This window comes from Mustela erminea, chromosome 3 (assembly GCF_009829155.1).
Source record: "Mustela erminea isolate mMusErm1 chromosome 3, mMusErm1.Pri, whole genome shotgun sequence".
Lineage (NCBI taxonomy): Eukaryota > Metazoa > Chordata > Mammalia > Carnivora > Mustelidae > Mustela > Mustela erminea.
The window spans coordinates 115,362,382-115,382,397 of NC_045616.1; the positions used below are offsets into that span (position 1 = coordinate 115,362,382).

The 20,016-nt window shown below is 43.7% G+C and overlaps 1 protein-coding gene across 7 annotated transcripts in view; it reads left to right on the top strand.

Moving 5' to 3' along the window:
• EBF1 (EBF transcription factor 1) overlaps positions 1-14,914 on the top strand; it is a 387,792-nt gene extending 372,878 nt beyond the window's left edge. For 4 of the 7 annotated variants that reach the window (XM_032337160.1, XM_032337162.1, XM_032337163.1 and 1 more), the window contains exons 15-16: positions 3,013-3,207; positions 11,679-14,914. In XM_032337160.1, the coding sequence (XP_032193051.1) occupies positions 3,013-3,207; positions 11,679-11,710 (227 nt within the window). In that variant the 3' untranslated portion in view covers positions 11,711-14,914. Of the gene's footprint in view, positions 1-3,012; positions 3,208-3,521; positions 7,284-11,678 lie in introns of those variants that run through there. The other 3 variants (XM_032337165.1, XM_032337166.1, XM_032337167.1) reach the window with 1 other exon arrangement.
• Positions 14,915-20,016: the final 5,102 nt, after the last annotated feature.

Consider the following 20,016-nt stretch of genomic DNA (forward strand, 5'->3'; position numbering starts at 1 on the left):
AAAAGCTTAGCTTCAAGAATTTCGGTACGAAGGTGAGGTTGCATCTAAAGGCATCTTTACATATAAAATGTCCCGGGTTTTATCTGTATAATCTCTCCATCTCCCTCTGAGGATTTGTACATAGATAACCAAGTTCATCTTAGACAGTGTGGGTAACTCTTCTGTTTTATAAAATGAGGCCAAACTCTTAGACATCTGTGGAATGATAGAAGATGTGTTGTTAAATGGAAGAACGCTCATGATTTTTTTTTTTTAAAGAAGAGTCTTGGCTAAAAGAACCTAAAAACCATGCAGTCTCTGATAGTGGAAATGTGGAGTGCTCTAATCTTTTGAAAGAGGAAAGATCATTCTTGGCCTTTGAGAGAGAGGTTATTTCTGAAAGTAACACTTAGGGCCTTTTACTTTCTTGGTGAATTTTTAACGCTCACTGTGTGCTAAATTTTATATTTCCACTTTATCTGTTCAGAATCAGCAGCTTTGTGAATGTTTAAAATTCCCCCAAATAATCTGCATACATCATGTCTGCCTGCTGGAACCAGTTTCAGGATTTTGATTCACTGAAAGATTGTTTCTCATAGATCTATCATTTCAGTGTTCTGCCATCTACTCAATCAGAAAATGTTTCCATCATGACCTGAAAATTAAAAGGTGGCATTCTTAATTAAATCAATAAACTAATTGCTATATGGTAGCAATTCAATTTAGGGGCTGGGATTGCTGTCTTCGCAAGCCCGTGCAGACGCCCAGCAACTTCAGCCTGAGATTGCATCTGTCAGACTGTGAAACTTCCAACATTTAATTTCCATTAATTGATTTCCTCAGTGCTCACAAATATAGTATTAAATTCTCAAATAGGCTCTCAGATGGGACGGTTTTATCTGCATAAATGCAAATAAAACAATAAACACAAAGCCCAGCTGATTTGAATTTTTGCCTCCATAATATTTAATTATTCATAAACCACTCATGTTGAAAAATTCCGAACAGAATAAAAAATAAAATAAGACATTGCGCTGGTGAACACACTTTGTGGTGTGGTGGCTGATAACTAATAATGTTATAACAAATGGAGCTGTTTGACTATATTTCACCCTTTCCTCTGCTAACCACCCCCCTCAAACTCCCCACCTCTAAATACACATAATGATCGCATTTGCCAACGAGATTAATTGCCTTCCTCAGTGAACCAGCAGGATTTCAAGTCTACGAATATTTAAAAATCAAACCTCCAGTGCAGGAGTTTTGCAATTTAAATGGGTGTTATTATTGAGCGTATTTTCACATTTACAAATCCTAAGAGATGTATAAAAATGCTGGCCTCATTAAAAGAAAAAGTACCGTGTAGAACATGTTTGTGAAAACTCTGAGGATGGCGGCCTGGGGTTCTGCTCCGTCAAGCATCCAGCGCCTTTAGATTGTGTTAGTGCTAAGCGCTGATTCCACGGGGTCATTTCCCCCTGATGGCAGCTGCCGCCCAGACCCATTCTCCACTTCCCTCTTTCCACAGCCAGGAGGCCGAGGGAAGCCAGCCCCCTCCCCAGCAGTCTAGACCCTGGTGGTTCATGGGAAGGGGGCCTCTTCCCCTGGTGATTGGTTTCTTTTGCAGGGGAGTGTAGTGGAGAAGACACGGGATTTGGGTCTGTTTCCTAGCTTCACCACATTCCGGCTCTGGACCTTCGGCGGGCAGGGCACTGAACTATTTCTGAGTCTCACTTTGCTCGGCTTGCTCAGGTGTAAAAAGGATGTAATAGATCCCCACTTGAGGTCGCTTTGACAGTGACATAAGATGAAAAAGACATGAAGGTTCCTGGGAATGATAAAGCAACATGTAATGTTTATTACATCATGGGAAAAATCATCCAGTGGCAGGAAGAACTTAGAATTTAAATAGAATGCTTGAAAATTTCTGGGCAGGATCCATACATTTCCTGAGGAAATGGAGGAAATAGAAGGTGAGTGTATGAAAATACTGGTCTTGAGTGGAGAGGACTCACTGTGTGTGAAAGCTCTGTCTCCTGAAGCAACTATGAGATTATTAGCAACTAACAAAATAGGAACGGCCAGGCTGAAGGGACCATGGTCGGTAGAGGACGTGCAGCCACAAAACCCATATCTCCAAGCAACTAGGTTCTCCCCCTCCATGAATTGCCAAAATTCCCCCGTCATTGACAATCCACATCCCCACTCCTACTACATGGGGAGCCTTTACACAAGGCTCCTGTCCTACTGCTCGTTAATTCACAAGCATTCATGTGCCGCTCCATGGGAGATAGAGAGTTTGGAACTTTGGCTTGTCGTTCTGCGTTATCCGCAAATATTGCCTGTGGCAATCTGTCTATCCACCTGGCCTCCTCCCTACCTAGATCTGTGTGTGTGAAGCATTCAGGCACAGTTGTGTCCTTTAGGAACTCGTAGCTTCACAGGCGGAACAGGGACACATACACACTGCCTTCTGCCAGTGCTTTAAGTTGGAATCCTGGCATTCCCTTCAACCTACCCTTCTTCCTCACACCTCTCATCCCATCACTGACCACTCTGTCTCAGGATGGCCTCCTCCTGTGCCTCATATTCCCAGCATCTTTGCTAGAACCTTAGACCCCTTTAGACCCCATCTGGAATGCTTCCTTTAACACCTCCTCCATGAAGACTTCCTTGGTTCTCTTCCCTGCCTCTGCAGAGCTGGCCATGCTCATGTCCTGCTCAATGACAATGCCTTTGTCATTATTTTGTGCTACCTTATCCCTTATAAGAGCACTTTTGTTCCATGGCCTGGGAGCCCCAGTGCCTTGCACATTGCCCGGCGTGTAGAAGACACAGAAGATCACCACCAACAAAAGGTAGCTGGTGCTGAGTACCAAGTGATGAAAGCAGATGAGATTCCAAGAGTTTAGGGAAGGCTCATGCTGGCAGGGAGGCCCGAGCAGGGTGGCTAGGTGAAGGGCAGAGCTGAGCTGCCTCATCTCAGCACACCAGGAGAGATGCTGATTTCTCCTTTCCCATTGCCCCACCCAGTTGTGCCATCCAGCCCCACCATGGCCTCCTCCACAAGCCTCCCCTCCAACTGCAGCAGCTCCTCGGGCATCTTCTCCTTCTCACCAGCCAACATGGTCTCCGCGGTGAAACAGAAGAGTGCTTTTGCGCCAGTCGTCAGACCCCAGACCTCCCCGCCTCCCACCTGCACCAGCACCAATGGGAACAGCCTGCAAGGTAAGCCCCACCCAAGCCAATAGGATGCCCTGACTTCACCCTCCGAGGGCCTGAAGCAGATAGGTCACGGTGCGAGGGATCAGCCTCAGGCTGGCCTGCTTCTTTCTGCCCTCCTTTTGTTTGTTCCTCTGTGTTCACTCTCATTGGCCCCTGGCCCCACACACCCCTTCTCTGCTGGAGTTGTCTGAGCTGTCCTCTTCCCAACTCCAGCAATTCTGCTCAGGCCCAGGATTTGCTTAAGAATACTATTTCCACCTACTAATATCATCATTTCTCTTTTCTCCTCTTCCATTCCCTGTGGTCGCCATAATCAGACCAGTCTTTTGTGGACTCTAGCAAGTTCTCCACTGCAGGGTCTCTCCCGGGACTGGCCTTCTCCTGAAGTAGGTCACTCAACCTTCCCTTCCTGTTGCCTGTGTCAGAGTGAACGTGTGTGGGCTGATTATGGGGAGTGGGTGAGCCATGGCCTGACCAGAACCCTGAGGTTAGAGCATTGTAGACCAAAGGCCCCAAGACGGATGGCTGGGAACCAGAAACCCTAGATGGTTACCAGAGTATTCTGGTTCATGTTAAAATTGTTCAATTTTGGTCCCCATCATGGAGTATGGAAAATAAGAGTCACCAAGAATTGAGGTGACCTCTCTACTCATTGAGGAAAAAGAACCCCACCCTTTTAAAAACAGGGCTACTGCATCTCAAATTTTTCTCTTGTGCTAGCACTGTTGACCTGCACAAACTCATTCCTCTCTCACAGCAAGAATGTGTGCTCTGGGCTTTCGAAGCCCCTACTTTACAGATGAGAAAACTCAAGGTCAGGGAGGTTATGAAATTGTTTGACTTCCGGCAGTAGCGTGTGGTCGAAGCTGGCTTCAAACTCAGGCTCAAAACTTCATCTCCTCCTTCCGTCTCCCAAGCACTGCATTACTTAGAGGGGGTAAAAAAGATGCACCCAGGATTCCCAAGGTAGCTGGCAGGGAAATAAGATCAATAGAATAATCAGCTACCATTTATTTAGCCCTGAACCGTGTGTCAGGCACTGTGCTCAGCAGTGACCATGTTTTCTCGTATTTAATCCCCACCACCTCCTGGTGAAATATGAGGACGTTATGATCCATTGTACAGATGATAACGCTGAAGCACAAGGAGAGGAAATACCTGCCTATAGGCATTGCCCCTAAATGGGGAAGATGAATGCGAACCTCACAGGGTCTGTGCCCCCGAGCCCGTAGCTCGGGGCTACGCGGCTCCCCACAGTGCCTTCCCGCAGTGGTCATCATGCCACTCTCACTGATGGAGGTCAGCCACGGGAGGGGTCAGGAGGCCGGCATACCCACCTGGAATCGCTCAGCCCTGTCTCTTATGTATATGTGTGTTATGTATTGTATGTTATATATGTATGTTATTTATACAGAGCACACATGTACTCTGACTGGATGTTTTACTTGCTATAATCTTACATTAATTCTTCCAAAGACCCTATGAAGTCAGTACCATTCCCTTTATAGAGATAGGTAAATTCAGGCCCAGTTTGCTCAGGGTCACATAGCTAGTACTGATAGAGCCAAAATTGAACCCAAACTGCATGATTCCAGAACCTGAGCTCCTAATGACTCTGACTTTCTGACTCCACACAGGCTCAGCTAAACATTCTTCAGAAACCTGCTGGCAAATCTGGCCAGCACAGTCAAAGTCATGCCCGGAATAATATGCTGGTGGCCCTCCCTTGAACAGCATTGGGAAAGCCATCTCAAAGGGCAGAGGAAGATAATCTGAGCTACATTTCAGGCAACAGTCCTCACAAGGGGTCACGCCCACCGACACAGAGGGGAGCCACCCATTCGTACACATCTCAGACATTTTCAGCTGAAAATAATGCTTTGTCACCCTCAGTACACCTCTGGCTGGCCTACTCAGGATATAATGCTTAAGTGAATCTGACTTATAATGGGTTTAAATGAGGATAAAACCTATGGAAATAGCAATCTGCCATTCTTGAGCTGCCTATCACAACCTTCGTTAAGACATAGATTTCATATCAAAGTAAGATAGAAAGGGGTTTGGAATCAGCAGCTGAGAGGTGGGACGTGAGAAGCAAAGGCCCGCAGCTCTTGGGAGGTCCACAGCCAGATCCCCGGCCTGCGGCGACTTAAGCAGGCAGCCCTTCTGCGAGGCCCCGCATCTCTGCCTGCGTGTGCACCAAGGAGAGATCAGGAAGGGACTGAAAACAGGGACTCAGCCCAGACAGTAGAATGTCCTGGGTTTAGAGAACATCCGGTGGGGTGTGTGTGTGTGTGTGTGTATGTGTGTGTGTATGCACGTGCATGAGCGTCTGTGTGCAGGTGCTCTTAAGTAATAATGAAATGGCTTCAAGACAGGGACTCATGCAAAATTTGTTCATTTGTCACCCGGCATTTCTAACCCAAGTCTGCACAGGTTCCAAAAGTACAGAGACTGTTCCCCCATATTCTGCTTAGCAGCAGGATCGCCATCTCTCCATCACATCTCTCACACACAGCTGCACAGTGGGGAGAGTTCAAGGTGAAATTCAGGGACACGCTTTGTGCTGGATTTGCTGTCGTGGATGACATTGCCCTTACCTTCTGTTTGAGCATGTGTCCAGGAGAGTCTTTCTGCTGGTTTTTGTTTTTCCAATACCATCATGTACCAAACAGCTGTGGAGGGGTGTCAGGGGAGGAGGTTTGAATAGAGAAATTAAAGTCGAATTAACTGACACCGTTTTCTTTGAAGCTGTCCTGTCTGTCTTCCTGCCACTCTCACCAGGCAGGGCCCACACACCTAGGATTGCCCTTTGGCCCTCTGTATATCATTCCTGCTGCCCAGAGTGCACTATACAATTGCTTCTGGGGGGCTCCTGCCTGAGACTTTGGGGTTCCCCTGAAGAAAGGAACATTGGGACAAGGGGCTCCTAGACCTGCAGCTAAAGAATGACCTCATCATTAGTCTTCTACATTCTGCTTGTCTATGGAGAAAGTACATGGGAGGTTTATAGAATGGCAGGGTGCGGGGGGACCTCCTTTTTCTACGTCTCATTGTTACAGTGGTTTCGTTTGGACCCACCTAGTTCAGAACTGGGACCATTAAGACAGGGCAAGTGACAGAGGAAGAGTTGGTTAAGCAAATGGACTGTATAAATAAGATCAGAGGTGACGCTTTTAGGCTGTTTGAGGGTTTTAAAGACCTGTGTACCTCCAGCTGCCCTTCTCCTGATAGTACATCACTCTGGGTCTTTTTAGCCAGCTCCTTAAAGACGTTTTACCCCAGGGGCCCCATCTTGGCCTCCTCTAGTGATTGCATGTACGTTTATTCCCCAACAAACACCCCGTTGCAATCTCACATGATGGTGATGGCATTGGTCACAAGCTACTAACATAGGAGGGCTTGTTCCCAGCCAGGCTTCTGCATCATCTCATTCCCAACCACCCTTGATGTAGGCTGCTCCCCATTCTATAGATGCAGATACTGAGCCTTCGAGCTAAGGTGGCTCAGCCAGGGTTACACAGCTAGCAAACTGGGAGAGCCTGGGGTTAAAACCCGGCGGACTGATACTGTGTAAGCCCCTATGCTCTACGGTCATACTGTCGCGAAGTCACTGGGTCGGGCCCTGGTGGACTTCAAAATCCTGGCCTTCAAATCTTTGCTGTGTTCAAGGAAACACAGCACCACAGTAAAGTACACAGATCTGTCTGGGAGAGGCTGGGCACCCACCTGAGGAAGTTCAGAGGAGGGAAAGTTCAGGGAGAACTCAGAACAGCCTTATGGAGAAGGCTGCCATCGAGCTGGACCTCGGATGAAGGGCAAGGGGGGTTCAGGCAGAGGGAGATGGGGGGAGAGGGCGTTTGAAGCAGATGATTGAAGATGATGGGAGCCACAGAGTCACGTGCAGTAACCAGCAGGCCATTTGGCATGCTGGGGCATGGAGGCCAAGGAGTGGGGATGAGGTTCAGTGAGGAGGTCCTTATGTGGAAGTCATAAATTCCATTCTTTCCAGGTGTATTATAATTCACAATTTCTCCTGTGGCAGGCTTTCTCTCCCAAAACCTTGGACAAATTACCACATGGCTGAGAAATTTTTTTTTTAGGATAAAACAACTCTTATCTCAGCACTTCTGGAGTCTCACAGATAAGCTATTAAAAAATCTAAATTCTGTGGTCAAACAAATGTAGAAACTGGTGCTTACTGACTCCCAGTTTTGAGAGCCACAACACAGCTAAGTTTATTAAAAGCTCTGAGACAGACATCCTGCAGTTAACAAACAAACAAACAAACAAACAAAGAGTGTTCCATTGAGTTCTCTAAATTTATTCGCCCAGAGAACCCTTTTCTGAATGTTAAGACCAATTAACATCCCATGAAAAACTTTTGAAAATGTGGCTATATTTTGGATTTAAAAAGAAAATGCAGAGACATCTTCTTCCATTTCCATCTAGGTAAAGTCAGTGATAAACCCTGATGCTGACTCCCCAGGTGTGTCTATTTTCATAGGTCAAAGACTTGAGTGACCCACTCTGCCCAGCCATTGTCCTGGAGACGTCCTCTCCCTTCTCCAAAGGCTTATGCCCCCTAGAGCATGGATTCTATGCAATTTCAGGCCTCAGAGGACTTCATTAATCAAGAGAGAGGCAGCCCCAAGGAGGCTGTCAGCATGCCATTGGACTCCCCCACAGTGTAGTGATTTTAAACCCTAGCCATGTCCTGGACAGTCCCTGCAATGAAAAATTAAAAACAAAAGACCAGAGTGATTTCACAGAAACTGTACCCACACACTGGTTTTTTTTGTTTTGTTTTGTTTTTTGTTTTTCTCACCTTGTTGGAGCTCAGGCTGGCTGGCCCCACCCGACTCTCGATATCATGTAGTCCAGCGGCGATCTCATGGAGTTGTCTTTTCTCTGTGCACATGCTCAGTTTGTGCAAGATCTCTCCCCCCAACCCCCGCCCCATTCTGTTCCCGATTAGCTCATAATTCTTACACATATGGTGGTTTGAGGAAGACCACATTCCATCCTCTCACTCCAAACTCTCCCAGCTCTGCAAAACTTTTCATTTTGTCTTTGTTCTTATCAAAACATGAAAACCATAATGCCAAATGCATGGTCTTTTGAACCAATAGTTTTCTGACCTCCTGTCAGAGAACGTAATCCCCCAGCTGCCGGGGAAAATGGCGGAGCCACCTCGGTCTTACGATGTCTTGTGATGTTTGGCATGTGCTGCTCTTTGAGAGTGTTGTGTCCTCATGGAAATCTTCATGGCCCCCACTTGGGCAAGTCAGTGTGCCAGCAGCATTTCTGGAACATTCCAAGCCTCAGACACCCATCCCTCTCACCCACATAAGTAATCTTGAGGATTGCAGCACAGATAGAAGAAAAACAGCTCCTAAAAACCCAGGAGCTTCCCTGCAATCATGCCGGGAATCATGCAGGGATTACTTTATAAAAAGTCCTCTTTAGAGGTAGAGCAACTCAGACTCTGCAATCAGAATTCTTTTCCTAAAACTTATTTATCATTAAGTGTTCTGCGTCTAGAGTTTAGGAAGTCACAGATGAGACTCAAGGAGCTGTGACCCTGATTTAATATGTGGAGTTTGGGGTGTAGGTACAAATGAGATCCCATGGTTTCCATTGGACTCTAAGAGAAGTCTGAGGGCCAACAAAGGCAAGGTAAGAAAGTGTGAGCAGACCAAAACTGCCCGCTGGGTACCCTCAGTTATGTCTGTTGGCTTGTTTTTAATTTTAATCATTTGCTAGGATGTATAAACTGGGCTCTTTTGTATTTTAAAAAATTCACCTCTCCATCTTCTCCTGCAAGAATTCAGAAGAGCTGGTGGTTGTGAGCAGGCATTTCTGCACAGCAGCTTTGGGGGAGCCCCCTCCAGAGGAGGCTTGCTATGCCCTTGGCAGAAGCCCCTCTGTCCCTATTGGTGCACTTTGCTCACTTACGTTCCCAGTCTGTGCTCCAGGGGCATTGGAATTTGGGACCCCTATATTCCAGATTAAGAAGCGCTGTTAGCTATGGACTAGCACATCAGTTAGCTTTGCTTTATAACTTTTAATGGGGCCCAAGTGGAGGTTTAATTTAATTAATCAAGCACATGATTCAGGTACAATACACTGCTAGATTTTTTTTTCCCCCTGCCCATCCAGAATTAAAAAACATTTTTTTTTCCTGGCCATCCAGAACTAAAAAACAAAAAAATCCTGATGTTGTCAGGGCCCAATTAATAAATGTTGGCCTGTCCCACTGACCAAATTAGCAGGAAGTTTGTCAGTTCTCCGTTTTGCATCCTGCGGATGCAGCCTGAGCTGCCTGGCTGGACCATGGGGGTTGCCCTTTAATGCCACGCTCACAAAGTGGGTTTGGGTGGAGGGCAAAACTAGGACTTGGTTCTCTTGCCAGAGCTTTGGAACTCCTGCAGAAAGGCCTGTCTTCCATAAGGGTGCTCTGACCCACCTCTGGCCTAGATGAAAGATCCTTAGGGAGGCAGAGCCATGTAGAGCTGTCACTGTGCAGAGACCCCTTCCCCTCACCACTCAACTCCCTTGCCTCTGGGGTTGCAGCATTTTGAATTCTCCTGTTAAGGCTTGGGTTAAAAGTCTGAGCTCCTCGTTTTAGTCAGATCTAGGGCTCACTTGAATCTTAGGGGGACTGCTTTTCCAACTGATCCCAAATCTTTGGGGGTTTAAGTTGGTCTGCATTTGGCAAGAGACACTTCCTGTTTCTAAGAAAAATGGCTTATGAGGGCTTACGAAAAAGACTCCAGGAGCTTTTGGACTGCAAAACGGCTCTTGCAAAACAACATTTGGATGATTTACGTGTACATGAATCAGAAACATGTGGATTAAATTTCCCTGTGAATACAGATGGGTTTAAAAATTAACGGAAAAAGTGTTTGGCAAAATACATTTTTTTTAATTGAATTTAAAATGTTGGGGGTGGGGGAAGGGACACCGGAGGCTGCGGGGCTCAGGGCCTCACCTAGCCTCCTTATGTGGGCAACAGGTTTGTGATAGTTGGGGTTTGCTTAAAAACAGGCACATTCTTCCGGACATGAGAGTTGGGACACGCAGAGGGCCACTTCCTAGTGTCAGTCATCACTGACAAGAACATCAGTTTAAATTTAGAATTAACAATGAGGAGAAAGCACAGACTTTCTCTCTCCTCTTGGGAAGCAAAGATGGCTGCCTCTTGCTATTAATGGACGCATCGCTCATATAATTCAAATGCTGTACCGTCTTAACTTTCTCACAGACATCCCTCCATTCCTCATGCTCATCATGTGAAGTATGCTGTGGGAGGTGATGCCTATTTGATAGAGAGGAAACACAGCCCAGAGACATCAAACAGCTACCATGAGGTCACACAGCTAGTTTAACAGCAACAGGGATGGACTAAAAGTCATAGCAGCTAACCTCTATGCGGTCTTTACTGGGAACTGACTCTGGGCCAAGCACTTCACACAGGTTATTTTATTTAACTCTCCCAACAACCCTAAAAATGTCACTGCTCTTACAAACATCCTGAACTGCATTTTCTAGCTGAGGAGGCAGAGGCTCAAAGAAACAAGTAACTACCTAGGGGGGTGAGGGGGCGGGGAAGGGGAGCAGCCTACTCAGAAAGCAGGAAAGCGGAGGTAGAAGGTTGGCCTATCGGATTCCCTGCTTTTCTAAATAGCACTGCGTGCGGCCTCCGAACTCAGAACACTTTGAAAGATTTTTTTGATTACCCCAGGATCTTACCCCAGCTTTCCTAGGCTATAATTTTCTAGGAACGTGGTCAGACCATTCCAGAATCTTGAGTGAAGCCATAGTATAGGGGATACCCTTCAGTTCCATGCAAACGTGCCTTCCCTCCCCTGCCTTCCCCAGCTTCATTTGCCCCCCAAATAAGGTCTACGGTGGCTGGCCCTTGCTTCTCCCGGACATGACGACTGACATGAAGGCATTCAGCTTGCTGCCCCAGTACCCCGACTTTGTGCACACACAGAACACCGAGCCATGGGTTTTTTCTGTAGTTGGGATGAACCAATTTCTTTTCTTTTCTCTTTTTTCTTTTTTTTTTTTTTTTTTCAACTTTATATTATGGAAGTGAAGGGGAGGGGGAAAAAAGAGTGACAAATTGAAAATTCTCACTATTCTGCAAGGTTTGGGGCCGTAACTTTCCCAGCGGTATTCAAACTATGCAACTTTCCAGTTATGTTTCAAAATTGAAATCAGACTTGGAGGATGTTTAGCCTCTTCTGTTCTGTTAAAGACACATACACAGACTGATAGATTAGCATTCTTAATAAAGTACATGTACATTTTATAACAAAAACTTACTCCAGGGGAGATGGGAGCACATTTGTGACTAATATTCAACCAACATAATGGTGTGTGGGTGTTTTTTCCCATCCCCCCCCCCCCCAAGTGAGAAGTTTGGATGCAAAACCATTGACTTTTGTCTTCTCTTTCCACAGCGATATCTGGCATGATTGTTCCTCCCATGTGAAAGCATTGCCTTGAAGAATTTTATTAATGAAGAGGTTGGATTCTGCTACAGAGAGTAATCTGATACAAGTCCCCGAGTGGAACTTTTAACTCAGGCCTTTTTAAGAGGAATCACAGTAACTGCAGATTTTTAAACAAACAATATCACCGACCTTGCAAATACAGAAGTTGGAAAGGATCTGCAAGTGCAGAGTGTTGGTTAAAAATTGTACCTCCCAAGTATTGGGGGGATATATTTATTCTGTGTTGTTGATAAAAGCAAATCCACTTTTTCTTTCTCTTTCTTTTTTTTTAAGCTTAACTCTGCAATCATTTGTCTTTTATAAACCGTAAAGCTGTATACAAGGGACACTATAAATAAGACTCCATGTTTTAATTTATGATGTTTTTAAAGCTGTGTAAAGGGAGAATGAAGTGGTGATATTTACAAAAAAGTCAAAAAAGAAAAAAAAGGAAAAAAAGAAAAAAAGAAAAAAAGAAAAAAAAAAAAAAAAGCTTGTATGGGACAGAATAGGAATGCCAGTTAGATTTTTTAGAAAACTAAGGGTCGGCTTTTGCGCCTTAAAGCATATCAAATGGTAGTTAGCTCAGACAGTGCATTTTCAATATCTAACTTAACATGCCATCCCTTAGCAGTGCAAGCTTATTTATCTCTTTTGTATTGTTGTCTTAAGTAACTGTGTAAATAAATGCAGCCTGGAAAGTTAAAAAGTGATGTAAGTGATCACATTTTCCCCTTCTACTCCAAAATCCAGTGCCTCTAGACAGATTGTTAAAACTGCATATTTAAACCCGATATCATTCTCTCTTTCACTTGTGTCAACTTCTTCTGAAGCCAATGGCCTCTCGAGAGCTTGATGGCACACCTACTGTGTGCGAATCTCCTAGGAGACTTCATGGAACAGGGTCCAGGCACAGAGTTCCACATTCTGCCCTCCAGTTACCAAGCCAAAATCCCACTTTCATGCCGCCATTTGCAAGTTCTAGTAGAGTGTACTCATCCTAAATGCTGACTTCCTACCAATCCTCCCAAAGCGGACAAAAGCAACATGGCGGGAGGCTCAGATTTCCCGTTTGAGATAACGCGCCTCTATGGGTGACCCTTACCGTTTGTAACATAATAGATTAGAGCGACAGGTTAAGTGCTTTGGAATCAAGAGTAAAAGGAAAACTGGGAGAAAGGAGAAGGAGGTTGAGAGCTCCGACATGTAGTTTTCTGTTCTATGGAATTTTTTGCTCTCACCATCTGGGAAGTGTTCTTAAAAGTAAGAATAAATAGCAAAGAAGCAGCAAAGCTCTGAGGATGCATTTGCCTGATATTTTTTCCTTTGCTGTTGTGTTTTTGTATGTAGTTATAAATACTGTAGATTTTTTGTGATTTTTGCCAAAGTCGTTGTTCTATTTATACATTTTAATGTCTTAAGACAGTTTTTCAATATCACAAAAAGATTTTACTGCATATTTTGCAAAGAAAAAAAAAAGCTCACTACCTGTAGCTTGCACATACTTGCAAAGTTAATTAAAAGGCTTTTTGTTTTAAAGGGGATTTTTGTAAAATATCCATATAAATAATGTATTTATCTTTGGAATTTGTACATTGCTTTCCCCTTCTTCCTTTTCCTCCCACTCCCGGTTTATTTTATTGTGTATGTTTGCTATGTGAAAAGTGCGTATTTGTTTGGTCACCTACAGTTGTATTAGCTGTTTCAATGTGATTTTTAAACATTTCATTTATAGTTATTTTTAGTTTTGTTTTAAACCATGCTTCAATTTTTTTTTATTTCCACCCAAAAGCCATTGTTTATTTTTGTATTATTTGTAAGTTAAGAAGTTTTTTCCAATATATGGCAAAAAAAAAATAGTAGCATATTATTCTTGTAGCATTTAGTTCTGTAGATTAAAAAAAAAATGTATCCTTTGCTTTGGAAGCTTACAAAAAAAAAAAAAAACCCCTAATGCTGTTTTACTCTATTAATATGCATGGAATCTCTCCCTTTGGAGTGACGCATTTTGTGCATTAAATTTGGGGGAGAAACTTCATAGAAATCAATGAACATACTTTCTTTCTTAAGTCTGCTTGTATATTTCCTCTGTCTTTCACATAAATATAAACCAGCAGATTGGATGCCTTAACAATGCAAATCATATTCATTTCACTTGTACATTGTAACTGTGCACCAGAACTGTCAGTCATCACTAACATTCTAAGAAAAAAGAAAAAGAAAAAAGAAAAAAAAAAAAAACAAAGAAATGGAAAAGCACAAAAGAACTGTTTTGTTACCTTAAGACAATGTAACTTTTTCTAGTAGAGCAAGAAATTTACAACAATGCTGCAACTGTGCATGCCCCCATATGGATTTTGCAATGGTTTTCACTAGACTGTCAGAGTGCGATTTTTATGGGTTGGGGCGGGTGGGGGAGGGGAGTTGTGGGAGGGAAGGGAGGGGAGGAAGGCTGATTTTTCAAGGTGAGAAATAATAATAATGATGATTAATAATAATAAAAAAAAACTGGAAAATGTAAGCAAGGTGGACGCATTGCTTCTCGGTACTCAGAAAGGTTGTCTGAATTCGTGTGGTAAGCGCTGGCCTGAAGATGTATACAATTTAAAGCCATATTTTGTCTGGTGAGCCCCTTAACTGTTTGTGAAGGAATGGTCAGCCGGCGAGGAGTCCGGCTCAGACCCTGACAATAAGCGCCACCCGTCTGTCAGCCATGTATAGTGGTTAGAACTTTTCTGGAAAGTCCAAAGAGCCTTTAAAATATGTAGAATTTGTGTTCTGTCGCCTCTATTTATATTGATTAGATGAAAAGATGTTCTGGCCCTCTGACCCTCTTTCTTCTACACAAAACTTCTACAAGTAAAAGATGTTCCCCTAAATACAGAATATGGCTTTAAGAAGAAAATGAAACAGAATTAAGATTTCAGTTTTGGGGGAAAAATACAGCTTCTGGATGACTGGATTGCCTGACATGCCCTGGCCTCACATTGTACTAGGATGCAGCTTAACAAAGTCATCTCTGAATCTACTAACCTTTCACCTTCTTATCAAACTTTTTGAATAGACACACACTGTACAGTTCAATTGTTAGAGAACCTAACTACTGTAGAGATTGTTATAATTTTTTTTTTTTTGCAAAAATTCAAGCTGTAAAAACTTTTCAACTTTCACAATATTTAATTAAAGTTACTTCCTGTCTGTGATGGCAGCTTCTAGTTGTGTATTCATTTCAGAATTTCAGATGAGCCAAAGTCCAACATATGTAGAAGGTCTGTGTTTGCAATTACTCAGACCAGTGTTGACACCCAGAGAAAAGAAATCTGGGTAGTCCTGGGACACCCACTCTCTTTCTCTGTAAATCCTTGGGGATTTGCCAACCTGGGATGCAAACCGCACACGCACAGCGTACTGCTGCCCTCTGCCGGCAGCAGATGGATGCGCACCTGTGCGCACTGGCCCACAGAGGAGCCAAGAGCCCCAACCATTTCACCAGCCAAACAGCGATCTCCCTGCGGTGACTGAATTGTGAGTCCGGGATCTGGCCATTCTAGAATGCCATCCTCTGTGCTACAAGTCTGAACCAAGCTCTTCACATAGAGCTGCTAATTAGTCCCAGTGAGCCTATGGTCAATTAGTTATGTGCCCTGGCTCATTGATGAGGAGGCATGTGTGAACTCCGAATCTTCCATGATCTATAGTTTTAGATCCTTTGTGGATAAGGCACTCTCCCTGTTGGATAAAACCAACTTTATCTGGAGTCAAACATCCCACGGACACCCAGTAGGTACCTTCTCTTGTAAAATGATTTCACTTTAAGCTCCATCATCATCATAAGACTTTCCAATTGTTCCTTCAATGCTTCCCCCGCTTTTGCAATTATTGGACAAGGTAAGGTTAACGATGCTTGTAAAATGCTTCAAAAACTTAGCAAATAGGCCAGGGACCACAGAAACTTGACGATCAGAACTAACAGGGCATCACACAGCCGCCGTCTGGATCATTTGTGGTGGCCATTGTTGATACACTTTGGCTCTGGAACACAGCCCAACCTGAAGTAATGAAAGAGCAGCATGAATAAGTTAATAAGCAAAGAAACTATCATCGCTTTCTTAAAAAGAGAGTCTACGCTCATTAGTTTGGTCATTCAATACACATTTCTGGAATCGAGTGGTAGATGCACGTCCCTGTATTAGAAGTAGATAATCCAACAAAAGAATAAGGGCCATCTGCCCTCAGGGTGCTCACAGCCTCCGATCAGACAAGTCTATACTCAAGACAGTTTAGGAAGTTTCAAGTGACACATGCATGCCACAGCACCCCACGGAAAACAGCCGACGCCCACTGGCCTTCCCACAGGTCTTCCCACTGGCCTCCACTTTCCTTAAGGTCTATTTCCTGGAAGCGTTTGTTCATTCATTCATTCACGCACACCTTGAAGGTTTACTGAGCACCCGGCCACTGAGGGAGGGGTGGCGGATTCCACAGTGAGCGCCGGGATGCTGGGCTTGCCCCCATGGGGCTTAGAGTGGAGTGGGGCAAGCCAATGTGAAGCAACCAAGCCAGTAAATAGCAGCAACCCCACAACGGCAGTGAGGGAGAGTGTAGACTGCTCTGGAAGGATATTAACAGTGGTATCTGACTTAACCTGAAGGTCTGGGGAAGGTTTCCAGAGACAGTGACATCGAGCAGAGACGTGAAGGATTCCGTAAGCAGCTGCGGTGGGCGTCTCAGGCAGCAGGGATGAAGGCAGGGATAAGAATCTGAGTTTTGGGGCTGGATACCTGCATTCGGAAACAGAAAGGCCGTGTGAGGGGGGCACAAGGTTGTGCAAGGTGACCCTACGACACATGGGAAATTCAACTCAGAACACAGCCTGAGCACCTACTGTGTTCTTAGCGTTGTACTAGAAGCTAGGATGCCCAGGGAAACCGATCACAATTCCTGCCCATTGGGCCCAAACCTTGGCTCAGCATCGCCGAGGTAAATTCACAGCCTTGTGTTTGTCCACGGGAGCTATGCTAATAAAGCCCGAGGAGGTGGGCTTGGGTGCAATCAGAAATTGAGCACCTCGCTTGCTCTAGGCAGTTGCTCCCATATGGGAATTTGGACCTAGTGTTGCTCGTCTTTCATTTTTCAAGAATGCTATATATATTATTGGAATATTTTTTTTTTTTTTGGTGTGAAATTTTCATTTTTGTAAATGTTGTCCTCTCATCCAAAAATAGTGTTTTAAAAACACTGCATTGGGCAAACAAAATCCATGAGCCTCTAGAATGTTAGTTTGGGGCTTCTGGCCAAAAGACAAGTTGTTAAAGGAGATGTTTACACAGCCTGATTTGAGGGTCAGAGTGATCTGCCCTCTCCATGGAGATCAAGGAACACTGCAAAGAGGGAATGCCTGAGTGGTGTGAATAGGAACTCTCCAAGCAGATAACGGAAAGTAGGGCATGGAAGGCCATGGTCAATGCCTTTGGAGCTGGCTATATGTGAAAAAAAGTACCTAAGGTCAATGGAAAGGAATGAGGATATGGGAAAATGGAATATGTAATTGTGAAAAAAATCCCTATACGGTACAAAGGTCATACTCAGTGTAAAAATGTATACAATGTATACATCTTTTTTTTTTTTTTTCTTTTTCAATCTCCTTTTGCCTTGCAGAGAGAGCCTCATAGCTGAATTCACTTTTAGGTAGACTTCGAAAGAAGTAAAATGTTTCCAACACATCATGCTTAAGTCTATGCTTACTCTAGCATGCTTCCCATCACTCACCATCTCAAGAATATGGCTCCTGGAATTATTACCCTCTCTCTCCAAAGTCATCAATTTCCCCTTCTTCAGTAGTACTTTCTTAGCAACCTACAATATGATCACATTTTAAAAGAAAGAAAAAAACTATTTGACCTCACTGTGGTTTCAATCTGCTGTCTTCCTGCTCCCTTTCATAGCAAGTCTTGTGACGGGAGTCCTCCAAGCCCATTGTCTTTCCTTCTTTGTCTCTACTCTCCTGTTATCTACATGACAACAGACGTTTACTGTCACTGTGAGTAGTGTGGAGTCGTAGACATTGTACACAACAGATCAAGCGTATATTTTTGAAGTATTATTCTCACTGCCGCATAGAGAATGAACTGAAGAAAGGCAACAGGTAAATGGAGAAGACCTATCAGGCCAGAGCAATGTTCCAGGCCAAAAAAAAAAAAAAAAAAATGAATAGCTTGGACTAGGAGGGTTAAAGGAAGAAAATAGATAGGATTAGAAATATTTGACATTGTGATTATAGTCAAGTAGCCTATACTTCAAAGTTGCCGAGGGAGTAGATTTTATTTGTTCTCCTTACAAAATGAGATGGCAATTATGAGACACCATGGCCCTATTAACTAACACTCTGATAGCAATCTTATATTGCAATACATAAGTGTAGCAAACCAACCCATTGCACACTGTGAAATTTAAACGTACGCAATGTTATATGTCAAGTATACTCAATCATTAAAAAAAAAAATAGAGAAGGACTTGGGAGAAAGAACCACCAGGATTTGGCAACTGATGCAACATGGGGGTTGCGGAAGAGGAAGAAGTCAAAATCAAACTCCGCTTTCTGAAGGGAGTCACTACTATTAAAGACATGGGTGATGTCTCAGGTGGTTTCTTTGCTATGACGCTGCGGAACTGGATCGTGAAATCCCTTACTACTATTCCCTTTGCTTTCCTGCCCTGTCCCAACTATGATCTTCTCCAGAGGCTTCTATATTTACATTAGGAATAAAATTCAGTTTCTGGAACTGGAAATATTTTGTTACTTTTTTTTTTTTTTTAAACTTAAGCATCAAGCAGTTTTATCTCTTCTCTCTGGAGAGTTATGTTGCAGTGGGACTGATTTTTATCTACTTGGCATACTTTTTCCCACCGGTTGTAGAATTTCCACATTCTATATTAAGAATGAAAGTTCCGAACCCTGGAATGAACCAGAGGTCTGAGGTCAGCTTTCTGCAGGAAATACCCTGTACAGGGAATTATGCTATAAGGAGAATCTAGGACTCCAGAAAGGAGTGGACAAAATGTCAACAGAAAGGAGGGAGTCCCAATGAAGTTCATTTGTTCAATAGCACAGATCTGGGTAGGATCCTGGCAAGGATAGTAGTGGCCATAAAATGAAGGGGATGCATGGGGAAGGGAATTGGAACCAGGCAATAGCCTTGGCTTTCTCGAACGCATTGTTTAGTCGAGATATTCTTACTCAGGGCCCTCTTTCTGTCAGGCACTGTGCAAAGGGTTGGGGGGTGACTGTGTCTTAAATAGACACATTTCCTTCTTCCATTACTATGAATCAAACAATCACATAAACATATAATTTCACATTGTGAGCAATATTACTATAACCCTAATATATCTGAGAGAGAATATGGCTCTATGTCTGCGCACATTCAAGCTTACTTCAACACCCAAATTTAGGTAGAAAGAGATGGGATTTTTTTTTAAAAACTTATTTTATTTAAATTCAATTAGCCAACATATAGTACATCATTAGTTTCAGAGGTAGAGTTCAATAATTCATCGGTTGCACATAACACCCAGTGCTCATCACATCACGTGCCCTCCTTAAAGCCCGTCGCCCTGTTACCCCATCCCCCACCCAACTCTCCTCCAGCAACCTTCAGCTTGTTCCCTTTTGTTAAGATTCTCTTATGGCTTGTCTCCCTCTCTGATTTCTTCTTATTTTATTTTTCCCTCTCTTTCTCTATGATCCTCTGTTTTGTCTCTCAAATTCCACATGGATTTTTAAAAAAAATTTAAATCCTTTAAAGGCCATTAGAAAGCAATCTAAATGTAAAGTCCATAGTAATACCTACTAAACTTCTCTCTCTTCTAGTCTCCTTTTCCTTACTCCTCACCTTACTCGGATACTGGTTTCTTCAATCCATCTGACAAAAAACCTGTTCTGAGTTTGCATGATTCTTCTTTTTTCCTTCTCTCTTTCCCCATCTCTCTCAATGCATTATTTTCAGTGAAGTCTCCCCCCCACCCCCAAAAGAAAATCTTTTCTCTTCAGGGAAGCTGGGTAAAGGGTAGAGATGGGGCTAGCCAAATGTAATTCCCTTTGGCAGGCTGTGGGAGGGGAGAGTCCATAAATACTTCCTTGTGAATGTTTGACCTGTTACATTCGGAGAAGCAAGAATAGAAAGCCAGAAGCACATACAGCAAGAAGCAGCTTTCTGCTCATGCTTGAGAGAAGGTCTGATGGAGCAGGAGTTAGCAAGAAAGAACTGGGAGTGGAGAGGAGAGAGCATTCTAAGTGAAGGTAACA